This window comes from Pygocentrus nattereri, chromosome 12 (assembly GCF_015220715.1).
Source record: "Pygocentrus nattereri isolate fPygNat1 chromosome 12, fPygNat1.pri, whole genome shotgun sequence".
NCBI classification, from domain to species: domain Eukaryota; kingdom Metazoa; phylum Chordata; class Actinopteri; order Characiformes; family Serrasalmidae; genus Pygocentrus; species Pygocentrus nattereri.
Genome location: NC_051222.1, coordinates 34,054,772 through 34,077,694, shown reverse-complemented (window position 1 = coordinate 34,077,694; position 22,923 = coordinate 34,054,772). Strand labels below are relative to the sequence as shown.

General features: G+C 42.3%; 1 protein-coding gene across 2 annotated transcripts; it reads left to right on the top strand.

The window, feature by feature from the left end:
* The first annotated feature begins 8,286 nt into the window (after positions 1-8,286).
* On the top strand, positions 8,287-17,581 carry LOC108413929 (GTPase IMAP family member 7-like). 2 transcript variants are annotated; one of them, XM_017686647.2, is made up of 4 exons: positions 8,287-8,466; positions 12,418-12,465; positions 15,298-15,342; positions 16,391-17,581. In XM_017686647.2, the coding sequence occupies exons 1-4, from the start codon at positions 8,442-8,444 to the stop codon at positions 17,248-17,250; spliced, it is 978 nt and encodes a 325-aa protein (XP_017542136.2). In that variant the 5' UTR covers positions 8,287-8,441; the 3' UTR covers positions 17,251-17,581. The 2 variants fall into 2 exon arrangements, with proteins under 2 accessions (XP_017542136.2, XP_017542135.2); XM_017686646.2 differs by having other exon boundaries at positions 15,295-15,342.
* Positions 17,582-22,923: the final 5,342 nt, after the last annotated feature.

Below are 22,923 nucleotides of genomic sequence, written 5' to 3'. Positions count from 1 at the left end.
CAAGCCCTGCTAAAGTGTTTGCTCCTTGAGCAGCAAACCTGCAAAACCTAAGGTGGACCTTCCTCTCAATCATTTTCTGATTATTTCTTTATTTTCACCCTTTTTCAACTAAGCCTTTGTTTGAGGATGCCAATTGTGGTGTTTCCTATGTTTGACGTTCATTCCCGTGCTTTTTTTTTTCTCCCTTCCTTGAAGGGCTTCAACCAAGGGCCACCTGTGCACCCCAGTGGCGCAGCGGTAACATCATTGACCGCTGATCCGTACAGCGGCAGTTCAAACCTGGCTCAGGGCTACGCTATTTTCACTGCGTTAGGCAAGCGCTCCGTTATCTCCTTGCCCCTTTTGCCTGGGTTTCAGTATCATGTATTTCCCTGCATGGGTATTTCACCATGTGAGGAAGGAGGTCACGTTTCTGCATTACGGAAACCTCACTTTTAATTTGATCCTGTCTGCAGCTCCAGTCTGCATCAGTCTGAGAAGCTACTGAACAAATAAAACCTGTGGTACCACTTTAGAGTAAGACTATTATTCTAAAAACATTGAATGAATTTTTAAGCTTGGGTTGATGATGGCTATTTATTAGGCAAAAAAAAACCTTAAAATAATCATTAAGCAGATAAATATGAATACAAAGGGCATCAGTTAGCTGTTCTATCTGAAGTTTTAATGTGGTGATATTGACAAGGACACAGTAAAATAAGCAACCACAGCTTAACGTCACAGGCTTATTACATAAAGCTTATTATTCGGTAACTACAGGGACTTCAATGCAAACTGGTTGAGCTATTCTTAGTTAAGAGAAGTGTTATAACACATTGGGCCTGTTAAGGGGTTAACAGTGTAGATGGATGTGGGCTCACCAAACTGTCCACTGTTGCACCTTCATGGATGTGTTACAACTGCTTATTAATGATTCAAGGTGTTTAAGGTGTTGACTAATTAACGTTTTAAACTAAGCTTATTTTCTAAGTTTCAAAATGGTACTGTTCAGATATTCAGTAACATTTCCATTTTATGTATCTATTTATCATTCATACAGCATTTGCACTCCTGAGTGGAGCAGCAAGAAATAACTAAATTTATACTTGAATCAAAGGGATAAAAATCAAATCAGCCACCCTCATCAATTTAATCAACCATTCAGAATACATTCAGTGACATTTCGGATGTATCTATTTATGCCAGATTCCTCAAAATTGCTCTAATTGCTACAATAAAAGTTGTAATATAATGTCCACTTAAATGTCTACACAGATGGTCCACTTTTACTCATTGGTATGTTAATTTGTTGGTATTTATTAATCATACATTATTTAAAAACACTGAAATGAAATGTTAGCAAAATTAGTTATACAATAAAGAGCATTACTAAGCATTTTTATTATTATTATGGACATTAACAACAGCAAATCAAGACTAAAACATTTAAACATAGCATTAAAAGCCTTATTATTATTATTATTATTAAGAAGAAGAAGAAGAAGAAGAAATACAATAAAATGTTGCAGTAAGAACATAGAATATTCTATCTCTATATTGGTTGTTTTTCAGTTTGTACATAAAATAAACATGCCAACTTCTGTTTTTTACTGCACAAAAATGTTACGATGGAAACATTAAAATTTAGTTCTCACAGCAGCGGACCCTCTCGTATAAAAGCCCTCAAACCACTTAATCATTAAAATAAGTAGTGTTAATGAAAAACAAATTTGCTGCAGGTGCAATATTTGAATAATCTATTTGGACCATTATATTGAAACACTTTAATTCAAGAGTAAAAAAAAATTAAAAATGAATTATTACTATGTTTATATTGTTAAATTATTTAGAATTTGTTAAAATATTAAGAATTAATTTGTGTATATTGTTAGAAAAAATGTTTGAACATTCAATTTCGTCACCATAACTCTACAGAAACAGTGATTATTGCTGTAGTGACATCTTAAGCTAATTTCGAGCAGAACTTAAGAACTCTAGCCAGTACTTGACTAGCAAAGCTTGGCTTTGAACAGTTATCCACATAAAAAAAAATATATTTTTTATACACACAAAGTTATTTAAATGCAGAAAATATCATCTGGTAGTGACAATTCTTAATGTTCCATGCTGATTTTCAGATTTGGAACACAATTACTTCAAAATTATGGGATCTAACTGCTCACCATGTGGACATGAGGGAGAGGGATGCAGTCTGACTTCCTGCTTAATTTTTGCGTAAGGCAGCTGCCTTCTGAGGTGCCTTATTTTAACCGAATCTGAAGGCGGCATCGCATGTATCCTTGTCGGTGAAGGCAATCCCACAATACTGATCACCGGTCGAGAGTTCCATCTGAGCCGGTATAACAAACATGGTAAACGAGTGTTTTTTGGATAGTGTAGTGGTTAACACCTTTTGCCCTCTACGCTGTAGACTGGGGTTCAATCCCCCACCAGGGTAAGCACCCTACACTATACCAATAAGGGTCCTTGGGCAAGACTCCTAACACCACCTTGGCCTACCTGTGTAAAATGATCAAATTGTAAGTTGCTCTGGATAAGAGCGTCAGCCAAATGCCATAAATGTAGTCTTAACACTAGCATGACTGATTTCAGGATCCTCAGGACATCACCCCTCCTTCTGGCCAGCAATTAGCTGGACCATAAGTCAACGGGATGTTCTACACTTCTGGATTTTCTTTTCTTATGTCCTGGTCTGGGTTAGAAAAAGAAGTACTTTGCTAAGTAAATTAAGTAAGTAACTAAGTAAATTTATTTTAATTAATTACTGTACTTAAGTAGTTTTTTCCTGTATCTGTACTTTTATGTATTTAAGTATTTCCACTTTGGAATTTGAGTCTAATATCCGACTTTTTCCTCCTACATTTTGAGAAATCTGTCATTCCTTTTGGTTTCTGTGTGTATAAAAACGTAACATGTCAAAACGAAAGAAGCGCAAAGCCAGAGCACCAATCAGGGCCCAGCGGTCACTTTGTTTAGAGCTGGTTTTGACCTGTTGGTCATACCGACCCAGTGCAGCACGCGGTTCAACGTCAGCGCAGCAGCGTAAAACTTTGGGAGAGTCTGTTCAACATAAATGATGAACTAACCTAACTTTGTGTAAATAGAGCTCAATATAGAAATATGTCCACATATGCAGTCGAGACTGACGCGGCTTTTTTCTGAATTTCTACAAACACCATTTCATTTTATAGTAAATGAGTTTGGGCTGGTTTATGTTTATGAACAGACGCCTACAGATCAACATAGTAAAGGAGCTCATCTGTGATCCTGAGTTTAAAGCCTGTTTTTATTCAACTTAAACTTGGAACTAAGTTGTAAATAAATCTGAAACTGAAACTTTGCTTGTTTTTTGTGTATGAATGCTCAGCAGCTCTACAGATAGAAACAATACCTCACACTGATCTAGTCTAAAGCCTGGGTTTACAGTACATCCTAACTCGGGATGATCCCATGATTTAAAGAACAAGTGAAACAGATCAGATTAGATGAGGAGAAGAACTGATTGGTGGATGATGGTGGAGTTTATTAGACAGTCTGAGCTGGAGGGATGTGTGATGTTTGTCTGACCTTTGGTACATTAGCTTTGGTACATGCATGTCTGTGGGATTAGCTTTTGCTTATTGTATCATCATTTTTAACACCACCCATGGTGAGAAATACATTCCTAGAAATTCCGTGGCATAACTAAACGAATTCCATTCTGCAAACTGAGAATGACGTCTTTGGCACTGACAATGTAACGTGAATTACACTGGTTATAATGCATTATGTTAACACTTCATAATGCACAATAAACATGGCTGTAAGGTGTAAACCTATAGATATACATTATAGATGTTTAGCCACTTTTATAAGGCCTTAGGAATGCATTATAACATGTTATAAACGTGTCTATGGCCGTTTGGTGAATGAGATCTATTGATTTTTCTAAATGCATTTAAACAGGTTTAAGCACAGCATAGAGCAGGTCAGACAGATATGTCTCCAGACTCACCTTAAAGATTGATTTTGAACTATGAAAATACCACTTTCACCAAAGATGTTCTTGATTACAAGCCAGTGTGGATTTCCAGTGTCTTTTTTCCTATTATATGCAAAATAGTACTAATAGTTGCACTGATGACATTGTGGAGTAAAGTGTTTTCTCATTTTGACCACAAGATGGCACTATGGATCTTCAGTGTCTTTCTTCCTATTATTTGCAAAGTTGTACTGTTTTCATATGTTTCACAATATGCTGACTGTGGAGAAGGAGTGTCGGGAAAAGGCATGATTTCTGTGAAAATGAGCTCTTTTATTAAAGAAACAACAGAAAAGGTTCCTGCCTACTGCCAAACTTGCAGGGGAGGTTACTGAATCTTACTGAGGATCTTACCTCAAGGTGACCCCCCCACCGCCCCCCCACCGTCTTACAGAGAACAACCCATGCCCCATGCAACACAACACATACACAGATGAACCACCAAACAAACAACAATGACTGTCTTAACAAACAACAACACCTGTTTTAGGGGGAGGATTGGGGCTTAGCCTTAACATAGCATTACATACCATGCCCCAAAGCCCTATTTTCAGTACTGGAGCAAGTGGCAGCCGCCACAGTATTATCCTGAATTACATTTGAGAATGCCAGCAAGCAAAACAAACATAAACCCCTCAAACAGTCGAATCGTTTCCAGGCCCCTTTTTCAGTTCCGTCATGTTAACTGTGAGAAAGAGATGCTTGTGGTTATGAGGCTTCCTGTACCAGTAAAAGACCGACAGCCACAGCAAAGCCTACCCTTTGATTGGTCAAGAGCTTTTAAACCATGCATAGACTACATGACTTGTGTGAAGCAGGGTGTAAACATATTCTCGGCATCGTCTGTTTGAAAACGAAGTGGATGGATGCATATTTGTCTTTACAGATGAATTCAAGGATTCAAGGAGATTTTATTGTCATTCGCATCACATGGTACATGAGGTGGAACGAAATTAAGATCTCATGGTCCAGTTTACACCCAAGAGCTGTTATTAAAATAGATGAATATAAGGTAAATAGCACAAGAGAGGGAGAGTAGGAGAGTAGGCAGTTAGCAGCAATATGAAGTCCAGAGTGCAAGTTTGCTATAGCAGCATGATATTGAATTAGAGCAGTAAAGTGTCTAGATAAAGTGTCTCAGTGCGGTTTAAAGTGACAGGGTTTGTAACAGTACTTGTTCTTGTAAGTGTCAGTTGGAATTTAGGAGCCTTACAGCTTCTGGTATGAAGCTGTTTCTGAGTCTGGTTGTTTTGCACTTGATGCTCCGCAGCCTCCTGCCTGAGGGGAGCGGGACAAAGAGTGCGTGTGCTGGGTGGGTGGGATCCTTCCTGATGCAGGTAGCCCTTTTCCTGCATCTGGAGGTGTAAGTGTCTGTGGTGCTGGGGAGGCTGACTCCAACAATCCTCTGTGCAGCCTTCACCACCCTCTGCAGTGCTTTCCTATCTGCAGCAGAGCAGCTTCCATGCCACACGTTGATGCTGGAGCACACGACGCTCTCCACCACACATCTGTAGAAGGAGGTGAGGACTGCCCTCCCGAGTCCAGCTCGTCTCAGCCTCCTGAGGAAGTAGAGCCGCTGATGTGCCTTCCTGACCAGAGTGGAAGTGTTGTTGCTCCAGGTGAGGTTGCTGCTCAGGTGCACACCCAAGTACCTGTAGCTGTCGACCACTTCCACCTCAGAACCTCCAATGTGCAGAGGGAGGTGGTCATGATGGCCCCTTCTGAAGTCCACAATCATCTCCTTCGTCTTCTTTACGTTGATGCAGAGGTTGTTTTCTCTGCACCAACCCTCCAGGTGTTCCACCTCCTGCCTGTAGTTGGACTCATCCCTGTTTGTGATGCATCCAACCACTGCTGTGTCGTCCGCAAACTTCACCATATGACAGCCTGGATGGATAGGTGAGCAGTCATATGTAAGCAGTGTAAACAGGAGGGGGCTCAACACACAGCCCTGAGGGGAGCCAGTGCTGAGGATTATGGTGGGGGAGGAGATGTTGTGGATCCTCACAGACTGCGGCCTGTTGGTCAGGAAGTCTAGGACCCAGTTGCACATGGAAGAACTCAGTCCAAGTGGGGAGAGTTTTGTTATCAGGGTCTGAGGAATCATGGTGTTGAAAGCAGATGTGAAGTCCACAAAGAGCATACGAACATATTAATCCTTCTGCTCCAGGTGGGTGAGGGCAGTGTGGACCACAGAGGAGATGGCATCCTCTGTGGATCGATTCCTCCTGTACGCATACTGGTGTGGATCCACAGTGACGTTGATTGTGGCTTTGATGTGGGTCTGAACCAGTCTTTTAAAGCACTTTGTTACTATCGGCGTGAGGGCCACTGGCCGGTAGTCATTCAGACCCGTCACTGCAGAGCTCGTGGGGACCGGGATGATGGTGGCAGTCTTCATGCAAGTGGGGACTGCTGCCTGGATGAGGGAGGCGTTAAAGATGTCCGCCAGGACGTCCGAGAGCTGGTCGGCGCAGTCTCTTAGCACCCGTCCGGGGATGTTGTCCGGGCCAGCAGCTTTCCGGGGGTTGATCCTCCTCAGCGTTCTCCTTACTTCTGCTGGTAGCACGCTGAGGGGCTCCTCTCCTGGTGAGTGTGTGAGTCTGGTGCTGGGGGGGGGTGTCAGGATTCTCAAAGCAGGTGTAGAACTTGTTGAGAGCCTCAGGCAGGGATGGGTCTTTGGAGCTTTGTGCAACGTTGGATTTGTAGTCTGTGACGCACTTGATGCCCCTCCACATACTCTGTGGATCCTGGGAGGAAAAGTGTCCCTGGATTTTCAGAGCATATGCAGCTTTTGCCCTCTTGACTCCAACAGTCAGCTCTCTTCTAGCCCTCCTGAGTTCACCTGAGTCCCCAGACCTGAAGGCAGCATCCCTGGCTTTCAGCAGAGAACGCACCTCTGCGTTCAGCCAGGGCTTCTGGTTCGGGTAGCAAGTCACAGTCTTGGTGGTGGTGACATCCTCCGTGCACTTGCTGATGTACCCGAGAACAGCAGATGTGTACTCCTCCAGGTCCAGCTCCCCCTCACACTCAGCAGCCTCCCTAAAGACCTGCCAGTCTGTGCAGCCGAAGCAGTCCTGCAGCACAGCGTCGCCGTCACTGGGCCACACAGTGATGGTCTTCTGTGTGGGTTTGGAGCGACGCAGTGGGGGGTGGTATGCAGGGACCAGCATGATGGAGATGTGGTCAGAGAGCCCAAGGTGGGGGCGTGGGAAGGCTCTGTACGCGTCCCTCATGTTGGTGTAAACACGGTCCAGCGTGTTATTACCTCGCGTTGGGATGTTGACGTGTTGGTAAAACCTCGGCAGGGTGTTCTTCAGTTCTACGTGGTTAAAATCCCCCGCTACCACGTAGAACGCCTCCGGATGCTTGTTCTGAAGCGAGCTGATGTTGTCATAAAGCTCCTTCATGTATGAAAAGAAAGACACCGATTTGTGGGCTCCTATCACTGAGGCTCCTATCGCCATTACTGTGAAGTGGTCAGTTGGTGATTTTCTCTACAATTAATCAATCACAACACTCTGAATGACTCGGCTCCCGAGTGGCGTAACCGCCTAAGCATTGGATCTCTCATCAGGAGGTCACGTGTTAGATCCCTAGTGACGCTACAGCCGTCCGTAGCCCGGAGTCCAAGAGAGCACAACTGGTCTCAGTTAGCTGACGTAGCAGATCTCGCGGTTGGCGCTTTCCTCTGTTGTGTTTTCAGTCTGTGTTTTCTTACATTATGTCTGTTCCCCGATATCACCGTGTTGGCTCCTTGACCCTGGACATGGATTTGCCCCTAATAAATCTCGCTTATCTCAGTGCATGCGTCCGCCTCCTCGCCGCTCCCCGGTGTTAGTTACCAAATGAAGAAATTTTTTGAGAAGATCTGACGAGACACTTTTATAGTGTGTTCCTCCTGACATTAATGCTGGTCTCGCTGACCTTCTGGTAAACATGCCCTCACACTCCCATTCAATTCATAGAAAGGGATGATTTTGAATCTGCCCTTCAGATTTGATTTGGAAAAAAAAAACAGCATGTCGTATTAAAAAGCAGTATTTACCACCCAAATAATGAACAATCAAGGTAAAGCAGAACTAAATTGTGGTGTTGAATGTAATTTGTTAATTGCATTTTAATGTCCAGTGAACTGAAGTGTTATCGCTGAGGCTGCAGCCGTTTGTGCTTTCAGTTTTATAGTTTGAGGTCTGTAGTTATTTTCACAACTAAAAGAATAACCACAAGCGCTCTGATGGGGTAAAAGCTCTGGGGAGGGGACGTTTCCGTGCACTATATTCAAGCTCTACCAGAAGAACTTATCTCACTAGAGCTCTTAATTTTTCCGCTCACATATACAGTACATTCAGTTATACAGCTGAACTCAATATCAGACATTCAGTATCACAACCAAAAGAAGATCTAGAGCTGCTGGACAATGAGCATGAGAATGGGGGACTATAGTGAGTAGAATTTTTAATTCATATATTTTTAAGCCTTATTTAAAATGTTCTGTCTACGTCTCCGTCTATCTTTCATAAATGGCTTTATTTGATGACATTAACATGTTAGATAACATGGATAACAAAGGTTTTATCTGACAGTGGCACAACACCACCAATGAACGACTGCACAGCCCCAGTGTCACGTACACGTACTAAGCAAGTTGCTTAGTTGCTTGTTAAGACATAGCTAATCAGCCAATCACACGGCCACAGCTCACTGCATTTAGGCGTTTAGAGGTGGTCAAGACACCTTTCTGAAGTGCAGACCGAGCATCAGAACGGGGAAGAAAGGGGATTTAAGGGACTTTGAATGTGGCGTGGTTGTTGGTGCCAGACGGGCTGGTCTGAGTATTTCAGAAACTGCTGATCTACTGGGATTTTCGCACACAACCATCTCTAGGGTTTACAGAGAACGGTCCGAAAAAGAGGAAATATCCAGTGAGCGGTCAGTTGTGTGGACGAAAATGCCTTGTTGATGTGAGTGGTCAGAGGAGAATGGGCAGACTGGTTCCAGATGATAGAAAGGCAGCAGGAACTCAAATAACCAACCAGAATCTCTGAGGAACGTTTCCAACACCTTGTTGAAAGTAAGACACGAAGAATTAAGACAGTTCTGAAGGCAAAACGGGGTCCGACCTTTTACTATTAGGCGTGAAAGATGAAGGCTGGTAACATTTATCAGGGAAAACAGCCGTTTCTGGAGAAACTGACTTCATAAAACCCACCACCTTTTCGCGCTCCTGTTTACGTTTTAGTGCATAGCATTCATAATGTGTCCTGGTTTGTGACCGTATTAACACTCCACTAGGCCAAGTAACAATTTGGTGATTGGGTTTTGCGAAGCTGGCTGGTCTTAACTTGTGGCACTTGTGTTTCCTGAGATCGGCTTAAAGACGAAACTGCTTTTGCGCGTCAACACAAACTCATCAGCGAGTACTGCGGCCTGAGAGAGAGTGGTTACTTTGCATTCATTTAGATACACTGCCAGGCGATCAGGCAGGCAGTTTTTAAAATCCTCAAGCAGCATGGGCTCTCTTAACGACTCCTGGTCTGTCACTTTGCTAGCCGTAACCCATTTATCGAATAAAACACACTTTTCCTGCGCATAGGACTGAAGGGTGCTTTTCTAAATCCTCTAAATTTCTGCCGGTAAGCTTCAGGTACAAGTTCATAGGCACGTAGGATGGCTGCTTTTACTACGTCATAATTCATGCTGTCAGTTATAGAGAGAGAGAAGAACATACCTCTTGTGCTTTTCCCACGAGCTTGCATTGGAGAAGCAGTGTCCAATAATCTTTAGGCCACTTCAAGGATACAGCGATACGCTCAAAGATACTGAAATATGTATCGACTTCGGCTTCTCTGAGAGGAGGCACGAGAGCCAGGGCGTGATTCCTCCACACTCTCAGGCCTAGTAGGATGAAGAGGGGCAGGCTCTGGGTCAGAAGACAAATCCGGCTCGGTACGAGGTTGTGGGGTAAACTCACCCTCAGTTCCAATTCCCACAGCCGAATCTCTTTTTCCATATCCAGCTCCATTCGTCGGATAGACAGCTTGAGCTCCATCTCTGCTCTGCCCTCTCCTCTCGTTCCAGCTCCCACCTAGTTACAGGTTCTCTCATACAGGCTTCGCCCCGAAACTCGGACGACCCTGCAGAGAGCGGGTCAAACCGTGGTAACGATGCAGGATGTTTAGGAGACACTACTGTGCCTCCCCATCCATCGCTGAAACGGGTCACTGGCTGCTCTGAGCGCTGAGCGGAGGTATCAGCTGCCAGAGGCAAAACACTCAGCTCAACAAGCCTGTCCATAACGAGGTGTTCAATATCTCTCTTTACTAAGTCTGGGTAGAAAAATATCAATGTGTACTGATCTGCAGCAAATCATCCTTTCTCTAGAGAGGGAGCACTCATGACATGAAGCTAAATCAAACCACTGAGCCATAAGACATAGACGCTGCGTTCCAACGGTTAAGCCAGACCATCAGCAAACTGGTCCGCACTACACACAGACCATAACCAAAACGCAGGGATTAAGGACCCGGACATGTTACGACCCCACAGGAAAGCCTAGGGGAAAAGGGGCCCAGTAACATGTGCTTTAGATGTGATGCTTGCAGCACGAGCCAGTAAGGAACAAGACACGACTAGTTTAGCTCCTTGTCTTACTTATTAAAAGCCAGGCTTAAATTACACTCAGACTATGATGTGAGTGTAGTGAGACCCCCATAACAAATATATGTACAATATTTACGAGAGAGAGAGAGAGAGAGAGAGAGAGAGCCCATAGGCAGCCACAACACAGCAAGGCCAAACAGTGCCAAGCAGTTGAATATAAGCTGGACTGCTGGACTCACTCAAAACACACAAGACTAACGCAGACACACACAAAACTGCACCAGCGGAAGCAACACTAAGTTCAAGTGGCTGCAACAGCTATAACTAAGAGCACGAGGGCGTGAAAACAGCTTGGACCACAGGGGTAACGCCAGCCTCCTCACCAGCTTTGTTGGGCTGCTTTTAAAGTTCAAGTCCCTCCTCCAGGACCAGAGCTCTGCATGATGATTGGCCGTTGACGACCAACACCGCAACCAACCTGTAGTAGAGAAAGGGCGCAAACAAGGGCGGAGACATACGGGTGAGAGAGAGATCGAGAGAGATAGAGAGATAGAGAGAGAAACACCAGCCAGAAACCCCTTCTCCGGGCCAGGCATGTAACACAATGTAAAGATGCAGAATGTACTGTGTGACGGAGAAGACTGAGTGCCTTCTGTAGCACACATCCTACCATGTCTGGCTCTTTTACATACAAAAAAAAACTATTAGTGGTGTCTAGTTTTAAAATGTGGTTGGTTAGTGTAGTGGTTAACACCTCTGCCTTCTATGCTGTAGACTGGGGTTCAATCCCCCACCTGAGTCAGCTCCCTACACTATACCAATAAGAGTCCTTGGGCAAGACTCCTAACACCACCTTGGCCTCCCTGTGTGAAATGATCAAGTTGTAAGTTGCTCTGGATAAGAGCGTCAGCCAAATGCTGTAAATGTAAATGTAAAATACATGTTGTGATGTTCTGTTATTAACATTGGGCAAAAGGGAGACCTCCAGTGGTCAAGAGTGTCGCAGCACTTTCAGTGTTTCTGTTGGTAGTTCAGGCTGTATGAGGAAAACAAACAGTATTTCTATGTTCAGTTGCTGTATAACTTTATACTGAGACTATTTTTGATGTAAACCTTGGTTAATGAACGAGAAGAAGTTCTATGTCTCAAGTTAATTTGCAAACGCTAATCGCTAGCATCTATATGGACTTTTCCATAGACGTTAGCATTAAGCTAACGATTTGGTTTTGGTTCTTTAAAATGTGCAGTGTCACGCAAATACACTACACAAACAAATGTAACTAGGATATATTTTGTATGTTTGTTTACAGTTTTACAGTGAATCTTCAGTAAAGCTTTGAAGAGAATTTTGGCACCCGGCTTTTCTTGGGAAACCTGTTGTCTATCACACACACACACGAGTAGGGGCAGAATACATATTAAGATGAGCCTTCTTGAAAAAAAGACTTGTTTTAGTTTGACGTTTCATTGAAATATGATATAGAATACAGGCCAAAGAAGAAAAATGACAAATAACAACATTGTGAATGAGCCGAGTAAGGGAGGGGCCTACATCAGACAAATGACGTACTGGAGCTCCAGCTGAGAAAAGCTTTACAAGACAGTGCATGATTCCTGAGTAAGTGGTGGTCTAATGGTGGTCTTTTTATTGATGGACTAGGGGGTTACTTCACAGTCTGTGAATACAACATGGGTGTTTCTAATAAACTGCCTGGCAATGTTTTTTTAGTGAAATCTCATTTTATTGCTCTTTCAAGTCATTTGAATCTTTTTATTTATTATTTATTTTGCAGTGCCTTTGCTTGGCAATCAATTCAGTGAAACATCATCTGCCTCTTCAGGTAAGTAGCACAGGTTTCATATACTCCTTCTCTATTTCGGTGAATCAGCCACCCATTAGTGGTTGAAGCTGGTGTATTATAGGAGCTGTAGCTGCCCTTGCTGGTCAAAGTTGGTATAGCATCCTAAGTATAGCATTCAAAGGGTCAGAGCTGGTGCAACATTCGAAGTACAACCTCATTTCCAAAAAAGTTGGGCCCAATTTAAATAAAATTAGGACGCAATGATATGCAAATCATGCAAACCATATTTCTAAATACTACAAACAAAACATCAAATGTTGAAATGGAGAAATGTTATTTTCCTTTTTTTCATTTTTTAATATGCCCATTTTGAATTTCTCAATTTGAATCTCAAGGCCTTCCCTGAAAAAGACGTCATCTGGATGGCAGCATACAGTGCATCCGGAAAGTATTCACAGCGCTTCACTTTTTCCACATTTTGTTATGTTACAGCCTTATTCCAAATTGAATTAAATTAATCTTTTTCCTCTAAATTCTACACAAAATACCCCATTGTGACCATGTGAAAAACGTTTTCTCGAGAGTTTTGAAAATTTATTAAAATTAAAAAACAAAGAAATCATATTTACATAAGTATTCACAGCCTTTGCTTAATACTTTGTAGAACCACCTTTGGCAGCAACTACAGCCTCAAGTCTTTTTGAATATGATGCCACAAGCTTGGCACACCTATCTTTAGGCAGTTTTGCCCATTCTTCTTTGCAGTACCTCTGAAGCTCCATCAGGTTGGATGGGAGACGTCTGTGCACAGCCATTTTCAGATCTCTCCAGAGATGTTCAATCGGATTCAAGTCTGGGCTCTGGCTGGGCCACTCCAGGACATTCACAGAGTGGTCCTGAAGCCACTGCTTTGAGATCTTGGCTGTGTGCTTCGGATCGTTGTCCTGCTGAAAAATGAACCGTCGCCCCAGTCTGAGGTCAAGAGCGCTCTGGAGCAGGTTTTTATCCAGGATGTCTCTGTACATTGCGGCATTCATCTTTCCCTCTATCCTGACTAGTCTGCCAGTTCCTGCTGCTGAGAAACATCCCCATAGCATGATGCTGCCACCACCATGCTTGACTGTAGGGATGGTATTGGCCTCGTGATGAGCAGTGCCTGGTTTCCTCCAAACATGACGCCTGGCATTCACACCAAAGAGTTCAATCTTTGTCTCATCAGACCAGAGAATTTTGTTTCTCATGGTCTGAGAGTCCTTCAGGTGCCTTTTTGCAAATTCCAGACGGGCTGCCTTGTGCCTTTTACTAAGGAGTGGTTTTCGCCTGGCCACTCTGCCATACAGGCCTGATTGGTGGATTGCTGCAGAGATGGTTGTCCTTCTGCAAGGTTCTCCTCTCTCCACGGAGGAACGCTGGAGCTCTGACAGAGTGATCATTGGGTTCTTGGTCACCTCCCTGACCAAGGCCCTTCTCCCCCGATCGCTCAATTTAGACGGCCGGCCAGCTCTAGGAAGAGTCCTGGTGGTTCCGAACTTCTTCCATTTACGAATGATGGAGGCCACTGTGCTCATTGGGACCTTCAACGCAGCAGTAATTTTTCTGTATCCTTCCCCAGATTTGTGCCTCGAGACAATTTTGTCTCGGAGGTCTACAGACAATTCCTTTGACTTCATGCTTGGTGTTTGCGCTCTGACATGCAGTCAACTGTGGGACCTTATATAGACAGGTGTGTGCCTTTCCAAATCATGTCCAATCAACCACAGGTGGACTCCATTTAAGCTGTAGAAACATCTCAAGGATGATCAGTGGAAACAGGATGCACCTGAGCTCAATTTTGAGCTTCATGGCAAAGGCTGTGAATACTTATGTAAATATGATTTCTTTGTTTTTTAATTTTAATACATTTTCAAAACTCTTGAGAAAACTTTTTTCACATGGTCACAATGGGGTATTTTGTGTAGAATTTTGAGGAAAAAGATTAATATAATTAAATTTGGAATAAGGCTGTAACAAAACAAAATGTGGAAAAAGTGAAGCGCTGTGAATACTTTCCGGATGCACTGTATGTTGCTCCAATACCTGTATATAAATGTCAGCATCACAGATGTGAACATTACCCATGCCATGTGCACTAATGCCCCCCTGTACCATCACAAATACTGGCTTATGAGCTATGCACTGATAATAAGGTGGTGCTAGGAGAGGCAAGCCTGGAACCAGAAGGTTGTGAGTTCAACTCCCATGACTGACTAGCTATACCTGTTTGTGCCATTGGGCAAAGCACATAAAACCCCCCTCCACCCCCACCCCCTAGCTCTGCTGGCAAGACTGGGAATAATTAGTTGATTTCCCTTGTAGAAGTCATAAAAACATGGCTCCAGAAGGGAGCCTGAAAAGCTGATGCTGAGCAGATCACTTGGCCAAGACCACCTTTATCTACATAGTCACGTTCTACGTAGTAAGCCCACCTTAAGACCTGAAGAGAAAACTGCTGAGGCTTCAGGGTTGCGCTGACTGCTGCAGCTATACTACCTAAGACTTTGTTTTTAAACTCCCTTTTAAAGCTTTTTATAAATTCACACAATATCCTCCACAAAATATGGTCTCAATATTTTCTCCATTTTGATGAACCCAAAGAATACCACTAAATTCAGTGTTCAATTTCAGTATGTCAAAATTCAGTACTTAAGAGATCGTTCAAATGTTTTTCATTTAGAAAGTGATTTATTAATATGGCATACATTTTCAGAGCTAAACATCGAATGAAAGCTTTATTTAAGGACGACTTATTAATGTCAAAACGGGCAATAAATGTTATTTCTTTATTTTTTATGTATTTATTCTTATGTATTATTTGTACTTCTTTTTCAGCAGTCTTGGAAGGAGAAGATGAAATTGAGATTGCTCTTCGCCACATTAGTAAGTCATGTGCTCTTATTAAATAGATAATATAACCATTATCACACACACACACACACACACACACACATATATATATATATATATATATATATATATATATATATATATATATATATATATATATGTGTATATATATGTATATATATGTATATATATATATATATATATATATATATATATATATATGTGTATATATATGTGTATATATATATATATATATATATCATATACACGGATGCTCTGGCAAACTTCCAAATGTATGGGAAGTACTGGCTAAGGAATAAGAATTCTTAAAGTTTCTCAGTCAGATGACTAGATGCTCTGAGAACATTTACTTGTTTTAATGTTTTCTCTGCAAAAAGAAAATATATTTCTAAAGTTTTTCCCTGGATTCTGGAATTCCAGACTCATTGGTGTATTAAAACATGCAGCTTGCAGGCAGGCTACATGCGTTGAGTGGCAGTAGTTAAGTTATTCAAAATGTATGGACAGTTGATCTTCATGTATTAATATAACTGGTAATAAGCACCGGAGCCATACACTAACAAATAAATGTTAGAACACAAAATACATTGGGGCATTGGGGCAGATACTGGGGCAGTCGTGGGCTGGAGGTTAGGGATCCAGCCTCGTGACCGGAAGGTTCCTGGTTCGATCCCCAGAGCCGACAGCACATGACTGAGGTGTCCTTGAGAAAGACGCCTAACACCCAATTGCTCCCCGGGTGCTGTGGATAGGGCTGCCCACCACTCCGGGCAAGTGTGCTCACTGCCCCCTAGTGTGTGTGTGTGCTCACTAGTGTATATGTGGTGTTTCACTTCACGGATGGGTTAAATGCGGAGGTGAAACTTCCCCGTTGTGGGACTAATAAGGGTCACTCACTCACTTACTATACAATTTATAATAAACATGTGTGTTAAGTTGACTTAAATGGTCTTCCCTCAAAATCAGAATTCAGTCCGTAAGATCTCAGTAAGACCCAAGCCCCCCAAGACCATTGTCTGTTTGATTGTTGTTGTTTTTTATGTGTTTGCATGTCTTTCAGATATGAATTGGGTTTCTAATCTGACACTTGTGCTGGTGGGTAAGACTGGTGATGGAAAAAGTGCAACAGGAAACACCATCCTGGGCAGAACAACGTTTACATCACAGTCCTCTGCTGGATGTGTGACCAAAGAAACTGAAAGAGTTGATGGGTTAGTGGAGGGTAGAAAGACTACAGTCATTGACACTCCTGGGCTTTTTGATGAGAACATGGATGAAAAATTACTGAAGAAGCAAATGAAAATGTGTCTTGAGATCATCCCAAAACCATACGGACTTCATGCCATTCTGCTTGTAGTCAGTCTTGCAGGGAGGTTCACTCAAGAAGACAAAAAGGCTGTGATGTGGATCCAGAAGAACTTTGGAGAAGAATCTCTGAAATACACCATCATTCTGTTCACTCATGCCGATCAGCTAAAGGGGACAAAGCTGAAAGATTACATACAGGGTTCACGAGCCCTTACAGATGTGATTAGAAGCTGTGGTGGCAGATATCATGCGGTAAACAACACAAACATGAGAGATCGTACGCAGGTTACAGGGCTGCTGAAGATCATAGATAAAATGGTGCAGGACAATGGAGGACGCCAGTACACCAATGAAATATTTAGCGGAGCCCAGAAAAAGATGGAACGGCGTAAAAAGATAGAAACGGCAAAGAATGTAGCTCTAACAGTGGCATCTGGAGTAGGAACAGCAGGAGCTGTCGCTGGTGGGGTAGTGCTGGGTGCAACAGAACTGGTGTTACTCCCAGCTGTGGCAATAACAGCAGGTAGTTTAATGGCTTTGGGATCAGGCATCGGCATGGCAGTGAAGAAGTTTAGGAGTAATGATGAAAATGAAGCAAAAAAAAGTTCATAAATTAGTAAGACTCAAATTAGAGCACAATTGGCCTTGTTCTCTGGGTGGATAGGATAGGATTGATTACCAACATAATTAAAATACTCAATGATCACATGTAACTGCACATGTCAGCTGAGTTCTGTATTTATGCACCATTATATTGCTTACATTGGCTACTGTTATTAAGCTGTATTTCTTAGGGAAAGTGATTTAGAGAAATGTAACACAGTGAGTGTGTGGAGACAAAGCAAACATTTCAGATCAATAAGACGAATTTACTGTACTTTTTTTCTGTCTTATTATTATTATTATTATTATTATTATTATTATTTTTCCTTTTCTTTCTATTTCCTACATTTATATCTGTATTATCATCAGTTTTAAGTAAAATAAAAGCTGTTTTGTGCACGACATGTTCCAATAAAAATGAATTATGGCATTATATACTCATTAAAACTGACTAGTGTTGTTCATTGTTGCATTTACATTTACAGCGTTTAGCAGATGCTCTTATCCAGAGTGACTTACAAGAAGTGCTCTGTCTGTCTAGAGAAAGTATCTTTGCTACTTACCAGTAGGTTAGAGAGAAAGCCGGTCCTGAGCTCAGATACTGCTAGAAACAAACGTCTCTGTAGATACAGAGAGAAGGAACAGTTGAACACAGAACTCTGCCATGCAGTACAATAAAATATAATATGTAAGTGCAGCACAATATATTGCAATCAATACTTAATTCAGTGCTCATTTAACTGCTGTGTGAAGAGACGGTCTTCAGTCTGCGTTTGAAGACAGCAAGAGACTCTGCTGTTCGGACAGCCAGGGGGAGTTCATTCCACCACCTGGGCTCCAGTACGGAGAACATTCTCGATGCTTGTCTTCCGTGCACCTTGAAGGATGGCAGGTCAAGCCGAGCTGTACTCGAAGCTCGAAGGGCTCATGGTCCAGCTCAAGATTTCACCATTGCCATCAAGTAAGTAGGGGCTGGTTCATTTTGGCTTTGTAGGCCAGCATTAGGGTTTAAATCTGATGTGCGCAGCTACAGGAAGCCAGTGAAGGGAGCACAGCAGTGGGGCGACATGGCTGAACTTGGGGTGATTGAAGACGAGCCAGGCTGCCGCATTCTGGATGAGCTGCAGAGGCTTGATGGCCTGCATGGGAAGACCAGCCAAGAGTGAGTTGCAGTAGTCAAGCCTTGAGATAACAAGAGACTACACTAGCACTGAGCAGCTTTTCCGTCGGCAACTGTGACAGAAGAACAACTAAACAACCTGGAATCAGCCAGAAATGAACCGAATACCATTCGCCAAACGGGTCATCTGATCTTCAGAGTCTGACCAAATCAGACTGAGACATCCAACTGCTGCAATATCAAGTTCAGCTCAGTGTTCTCATTTTTTGTCAGATCAGTATTACAGTTTTTCTCCGTCGCTTTGGAGCATTTCTCAGATCAGGATTAATATTTGCACCACAATGTATGCATTTCTCAAAACAATTTGTTCAAAAAGCACTACACAACGGTTGGCCACCTAAAGCCTGTACCTCACTCACAATCCTTTGTTCATTCCCCAAAGGTAAGTATTTATATCAGTAAACATGTCAGTCATCAGAATTAGAAGTTCTTCAATCATTGATTATGAACAAGACAGTCAAGATGATTAGTCCTGTAATCATGTTTACTCTGTAAGGATTTTCTCAACGTTGTTCTTTGGTGACAGATTGAACATGCTTTATAAAGCATATGTCAGTTTTAGCAGTATAAAATTACACATTACTGTTTATGGGAGCATGATTGTAAGAAAATGGACAGAAATCCATTGATGCATCCTTTGTAAAGAAATTTATTGATGGATCATGTCATTGTAACAATGATTTGACAAGTCTGGAAAAACATTACTTTGCACAAAGAATAAAATGTTCAGAAATGTAAACCTAGGAAACAAGCAGCATCGTACAGTTCAAATCACAGTGCTGTTTTCTATACCTCCTGACGTTCTTGTCCGTTTGGCCACATATTCTCATCCACATCACAACGGATATCTTCCCTTGCAATGCAGCGTGGAAAGAAGCTTTTGGAACGTCTAATCCAGCCTCTGCAAGCTTCTGCTGTGATGTCCTCACATGCTGCATCCATGGCAGCCAGCAGAGTCATCTGAGTATGAGGCTGCCGATCATGAACCTTCCACCTCCATGCAGAGAAGAACTCTGCAATTGGGTTCAGGAATGGGGACCAGGGTGGGAGAAATAGCATCAGCATCCTGTTGTGGGTTGCAAACTATTGCCTGATGGTGTTTGAACGATGGAATCTCACATTGTCCCAAATGACCACAATTTGTTAAATTTGGACCATTTTCACGATCAGTTAGAGCCATCTCACCATCTGGGAGGAGATCCCTGTAGACTGTATCTATGAATGTGACGAGATGCTGTGTGTTGTATGGCCCTAAAGTGGGAATATGAGTTAGCACACCCAGTTCTGAAGTGGCTGCGCACATAGTGATGTTGATGTACTATCAACAGTGGCTCTGTGTCCAGTAATATTTCAACCACGCCTTCTGCCTTTTGTCAGGTTGAAGCCAGCCTCATCCACGTATAGGAACCGATGAGGTTGCTCACTTGATTCCATCTCCATTATACTCTACATTTCAGAAGATACAAAAACAAATTACATAAAGTTATAATCTTAACCGAATTCACTGAAGATCACATCAAATGTACATGTTAGTCAAATTTACTGTACTGTATCATTACACAATGAACTATTTACTGAAATGGGCCGTTACTGTGTGCACGTAGATGATTCACCTGCACATACTGATAGCGAAGCTCCTTCACTTCACTCACTCACGTCACCATTCCTTTCAAATGGTACACGGTACAACTGTTTCATTCTCATCTGTTTTTTTCTAAGCACTCTGTCAATAGTTGAGATGCTTACTGACATGGCTGTCTATAATGTCACTCTGGATCTCCCCAAGTCTAATAGCATTATTAGCTATCACCATTTCACAGATGGCATCCTCCTGCTGAGGTGTAAAAAGGGGACCTCTGCCACCCCTGAAGGGTAGCCCTGCAGACCTGTGTGGTACACAAGTAGTAAGGCAAAACACAAGACTTGAGTTGAGAATACTTTTAGAAAATATGTAAAATTGTAATATGAAGTGTGAGTATGTACTGTAAACATATAGTATTACAGTATAGAGTTATTTGGATTGCCCACCTGTTCTCTCTACAAAAAGTTTGGATTATTGAGGACACAGTTGATCTCCCAACATTCGGCTGCACCCTTCGGCCAGCTTCAGCCATTGTTAGGCCATGATTGACAACATGGTCTACAAGTGTGGCTCTTATTTCATCTGCAACATGCCTGTCCATGGCCTCTTCTACCTCTCCCTCTGTTATGCCTCCTTACACCCCTTCCACGCACTCTTACTTCTGGCTGTTGAGCATGGTCATTTCTTTGTGGAGGGCGGAGTCACGAGACAAGGGGGCTAAACCAAAACATGAACACATGGACAGGACTGGGAGGGGCCAATCATGACAGACACCTGTAGGGTAAGTTGTGGAAAGATACACCAGCAATGTAAGTATTGAAGCACTCTCATCAAAATTCACAAGTTTCTGACCAAGCTAGAACATACTGACGTACTCAGCAGCAACACAACCTGCAAAGTGGCCTCCAAACACTCTAATAATAAAAGGGTCCTCAATGACACTTGGCTTGGATGTTCAGTTCTTCAACTTTAAAAAGTTCTTCACACTCAAAGCTCATTTACAAATGTTTCATTTATTTATTTATTTTTTCAAAAATCCATCCATTAAAATGTTAAAAGGAACCAAAACGGGTTCTTTGATGACATCACTCAGTAGAACTCTCTTTGAGTGCATATCTTATTGCAAATTACAAAGACAAGACTGCAAGGTTACAAAAGCAATTCAAAGGTTGGAACCCCATCATACGTACCCACTCGGATTAGTGGATAATGAGATGTCTGACCGCAGCCTAGTTCCTCACAGGCCAGTAGAGGAGATCAATTTAGTGCTAGCACTATTTATGTATGCTCTGTGTGGTGGAGGGGGTGTAAAGAGAGAACTACTCCAGCTGACCCCCTTCACTTACAGCAAAACGTTCCAGAGAAGACTATTTAGATGGTCTGATTGTCATTATGAAGATAAGTTTCCTGAGAGTGAAAACATAAATGCCACTTATTTCTCAGACATATTACAGAACCCTGTAGCAAGACACAGTTACCAATATATCTGATCAGTCTAAAATGCTTATTCTACAATGCCTTATTGAATAAACCACAGCTGATTTGCCTGAGCTTTGGAACATACCACCATATTGCACCAAACAACATCAGGAAACATCAGGAGAGTCACTTTGCCCCCAGATAACGAGCTGGTGGGCTGTGTCTGGTAAAGAGAATCCATGTTTTGTTTCAACCATCCAAGACATGATAGCAAGTAGGAACATTTCAGCAAAATATAGAGAAACTCCTGCTGAAAAGATCCTTTATAAAAGCACAGTTTTCCTCCCTTGGGACTTTGTGGGAACATCTCTCAAACTGCAAAAGTAGTGTAAAATGCACATTACTGGCTGATTAATATTTCATGCATTATTTACACCATGCTTTGCCCTAATGCTACCAAATAAGTTGCATACAAACATCCACAGTGGCTAAACATAATGATATACACCTTAAAACGCAGAAAACAACATTTTCACATCGGCACTCCTAACACTTCCTAAGGCAGGGTTTCTCAATCTGTGGGCCGTGGACCACCAGAGGGTGCTTCACCCCCGACCGGTGGTCCACGGCCCACAGATTGAGGACCTCTGCCTTAGGTTTTTTGATCGTAGGGAGGCAGCAGTTCATAGTTGGCCAGTAATGACACTTTAAGTCAGGAAAAGATGAGTGGAAAAAGTTTAACTTGGGTCTAATAATGAAAAATTGAAGAATCAAACATTTCCAAATTATAACCACTATAAATATTAAGAGATTTATAAAGACGAACATCACAGTCTAAGGCTAATTAAACATCATCGGTTTGAACCTGCGCAGCCGCAAAAGGTTTATTATTATTGATCATGACGTCGCTTATCCAAAAGCCCACGGAAGTTTATTTCCAACGAGGCTCTAAAACCCTCAAACCTCGAGAGACTCTCCAGACCAAACAGTTGCTCCTGTGGGAGCCACAAGATTGTTTCCAGTGAAAACCTGATGGACTGCAGCTCTGAATCACAGTCCATATCTACATCTACCACCCAAACCCCCACAACCCCCCCCCCCCCCCCCCCCCAACAGATGTTTGTTATCTTTGTTTGTTTTTAACAAAACTGCAAATTTAGTTTTCTGTGTTTGAACTGAAAGCTGAATGTTTTCAGGCTTTAGTTTTACATGTTTGCATTGTGAGCAATTAAGAAAAAAAAAAAAACAAAGAAAAGTTGAAATAAAAGTTGATTTTAGGTTTCCTGTGGGCTGCTATGCTTTATAGTTAGAAACGGTGGATCTTGGTGTGGAAAAGGTTGAGAACCCCTGTCCTAAGGCATATTATTGAATAACCACGGTTACTCTTCTGGTTTGCATGTTAAATTACAACTGAAAATAAGGTAACTTCTTAAAAGGCCATGGGTCCTAAATAAGAATAGCTCCTTTAGCTCACATTGAAGTCCCAGTAGCTACTGCAAAT

Excerpts from the sequence above, each read along its gene's own strand:
- LOC108413929 (XM_017686646.2), top strand. The coding sequence starts at position 8,442 with ATGAGCATGAGAATGGGGGACTATA. Across the intron at positions 12,466-15,294 it reads AACATCATCTGCCTCTTCAG|CAGTCTTGGAAGGAGAAGAT; the intron begins GTAAGTAGCACA and ends CTTCTTTTTCAG. Across the intron at positions 15,343-16,390 it reads GATTGCTCTTCGCCACATTA|ATATGAATTGGGTTTCTAAT; the intron begins GTAAGTCATGTG and ends CATGTCTTTCAG.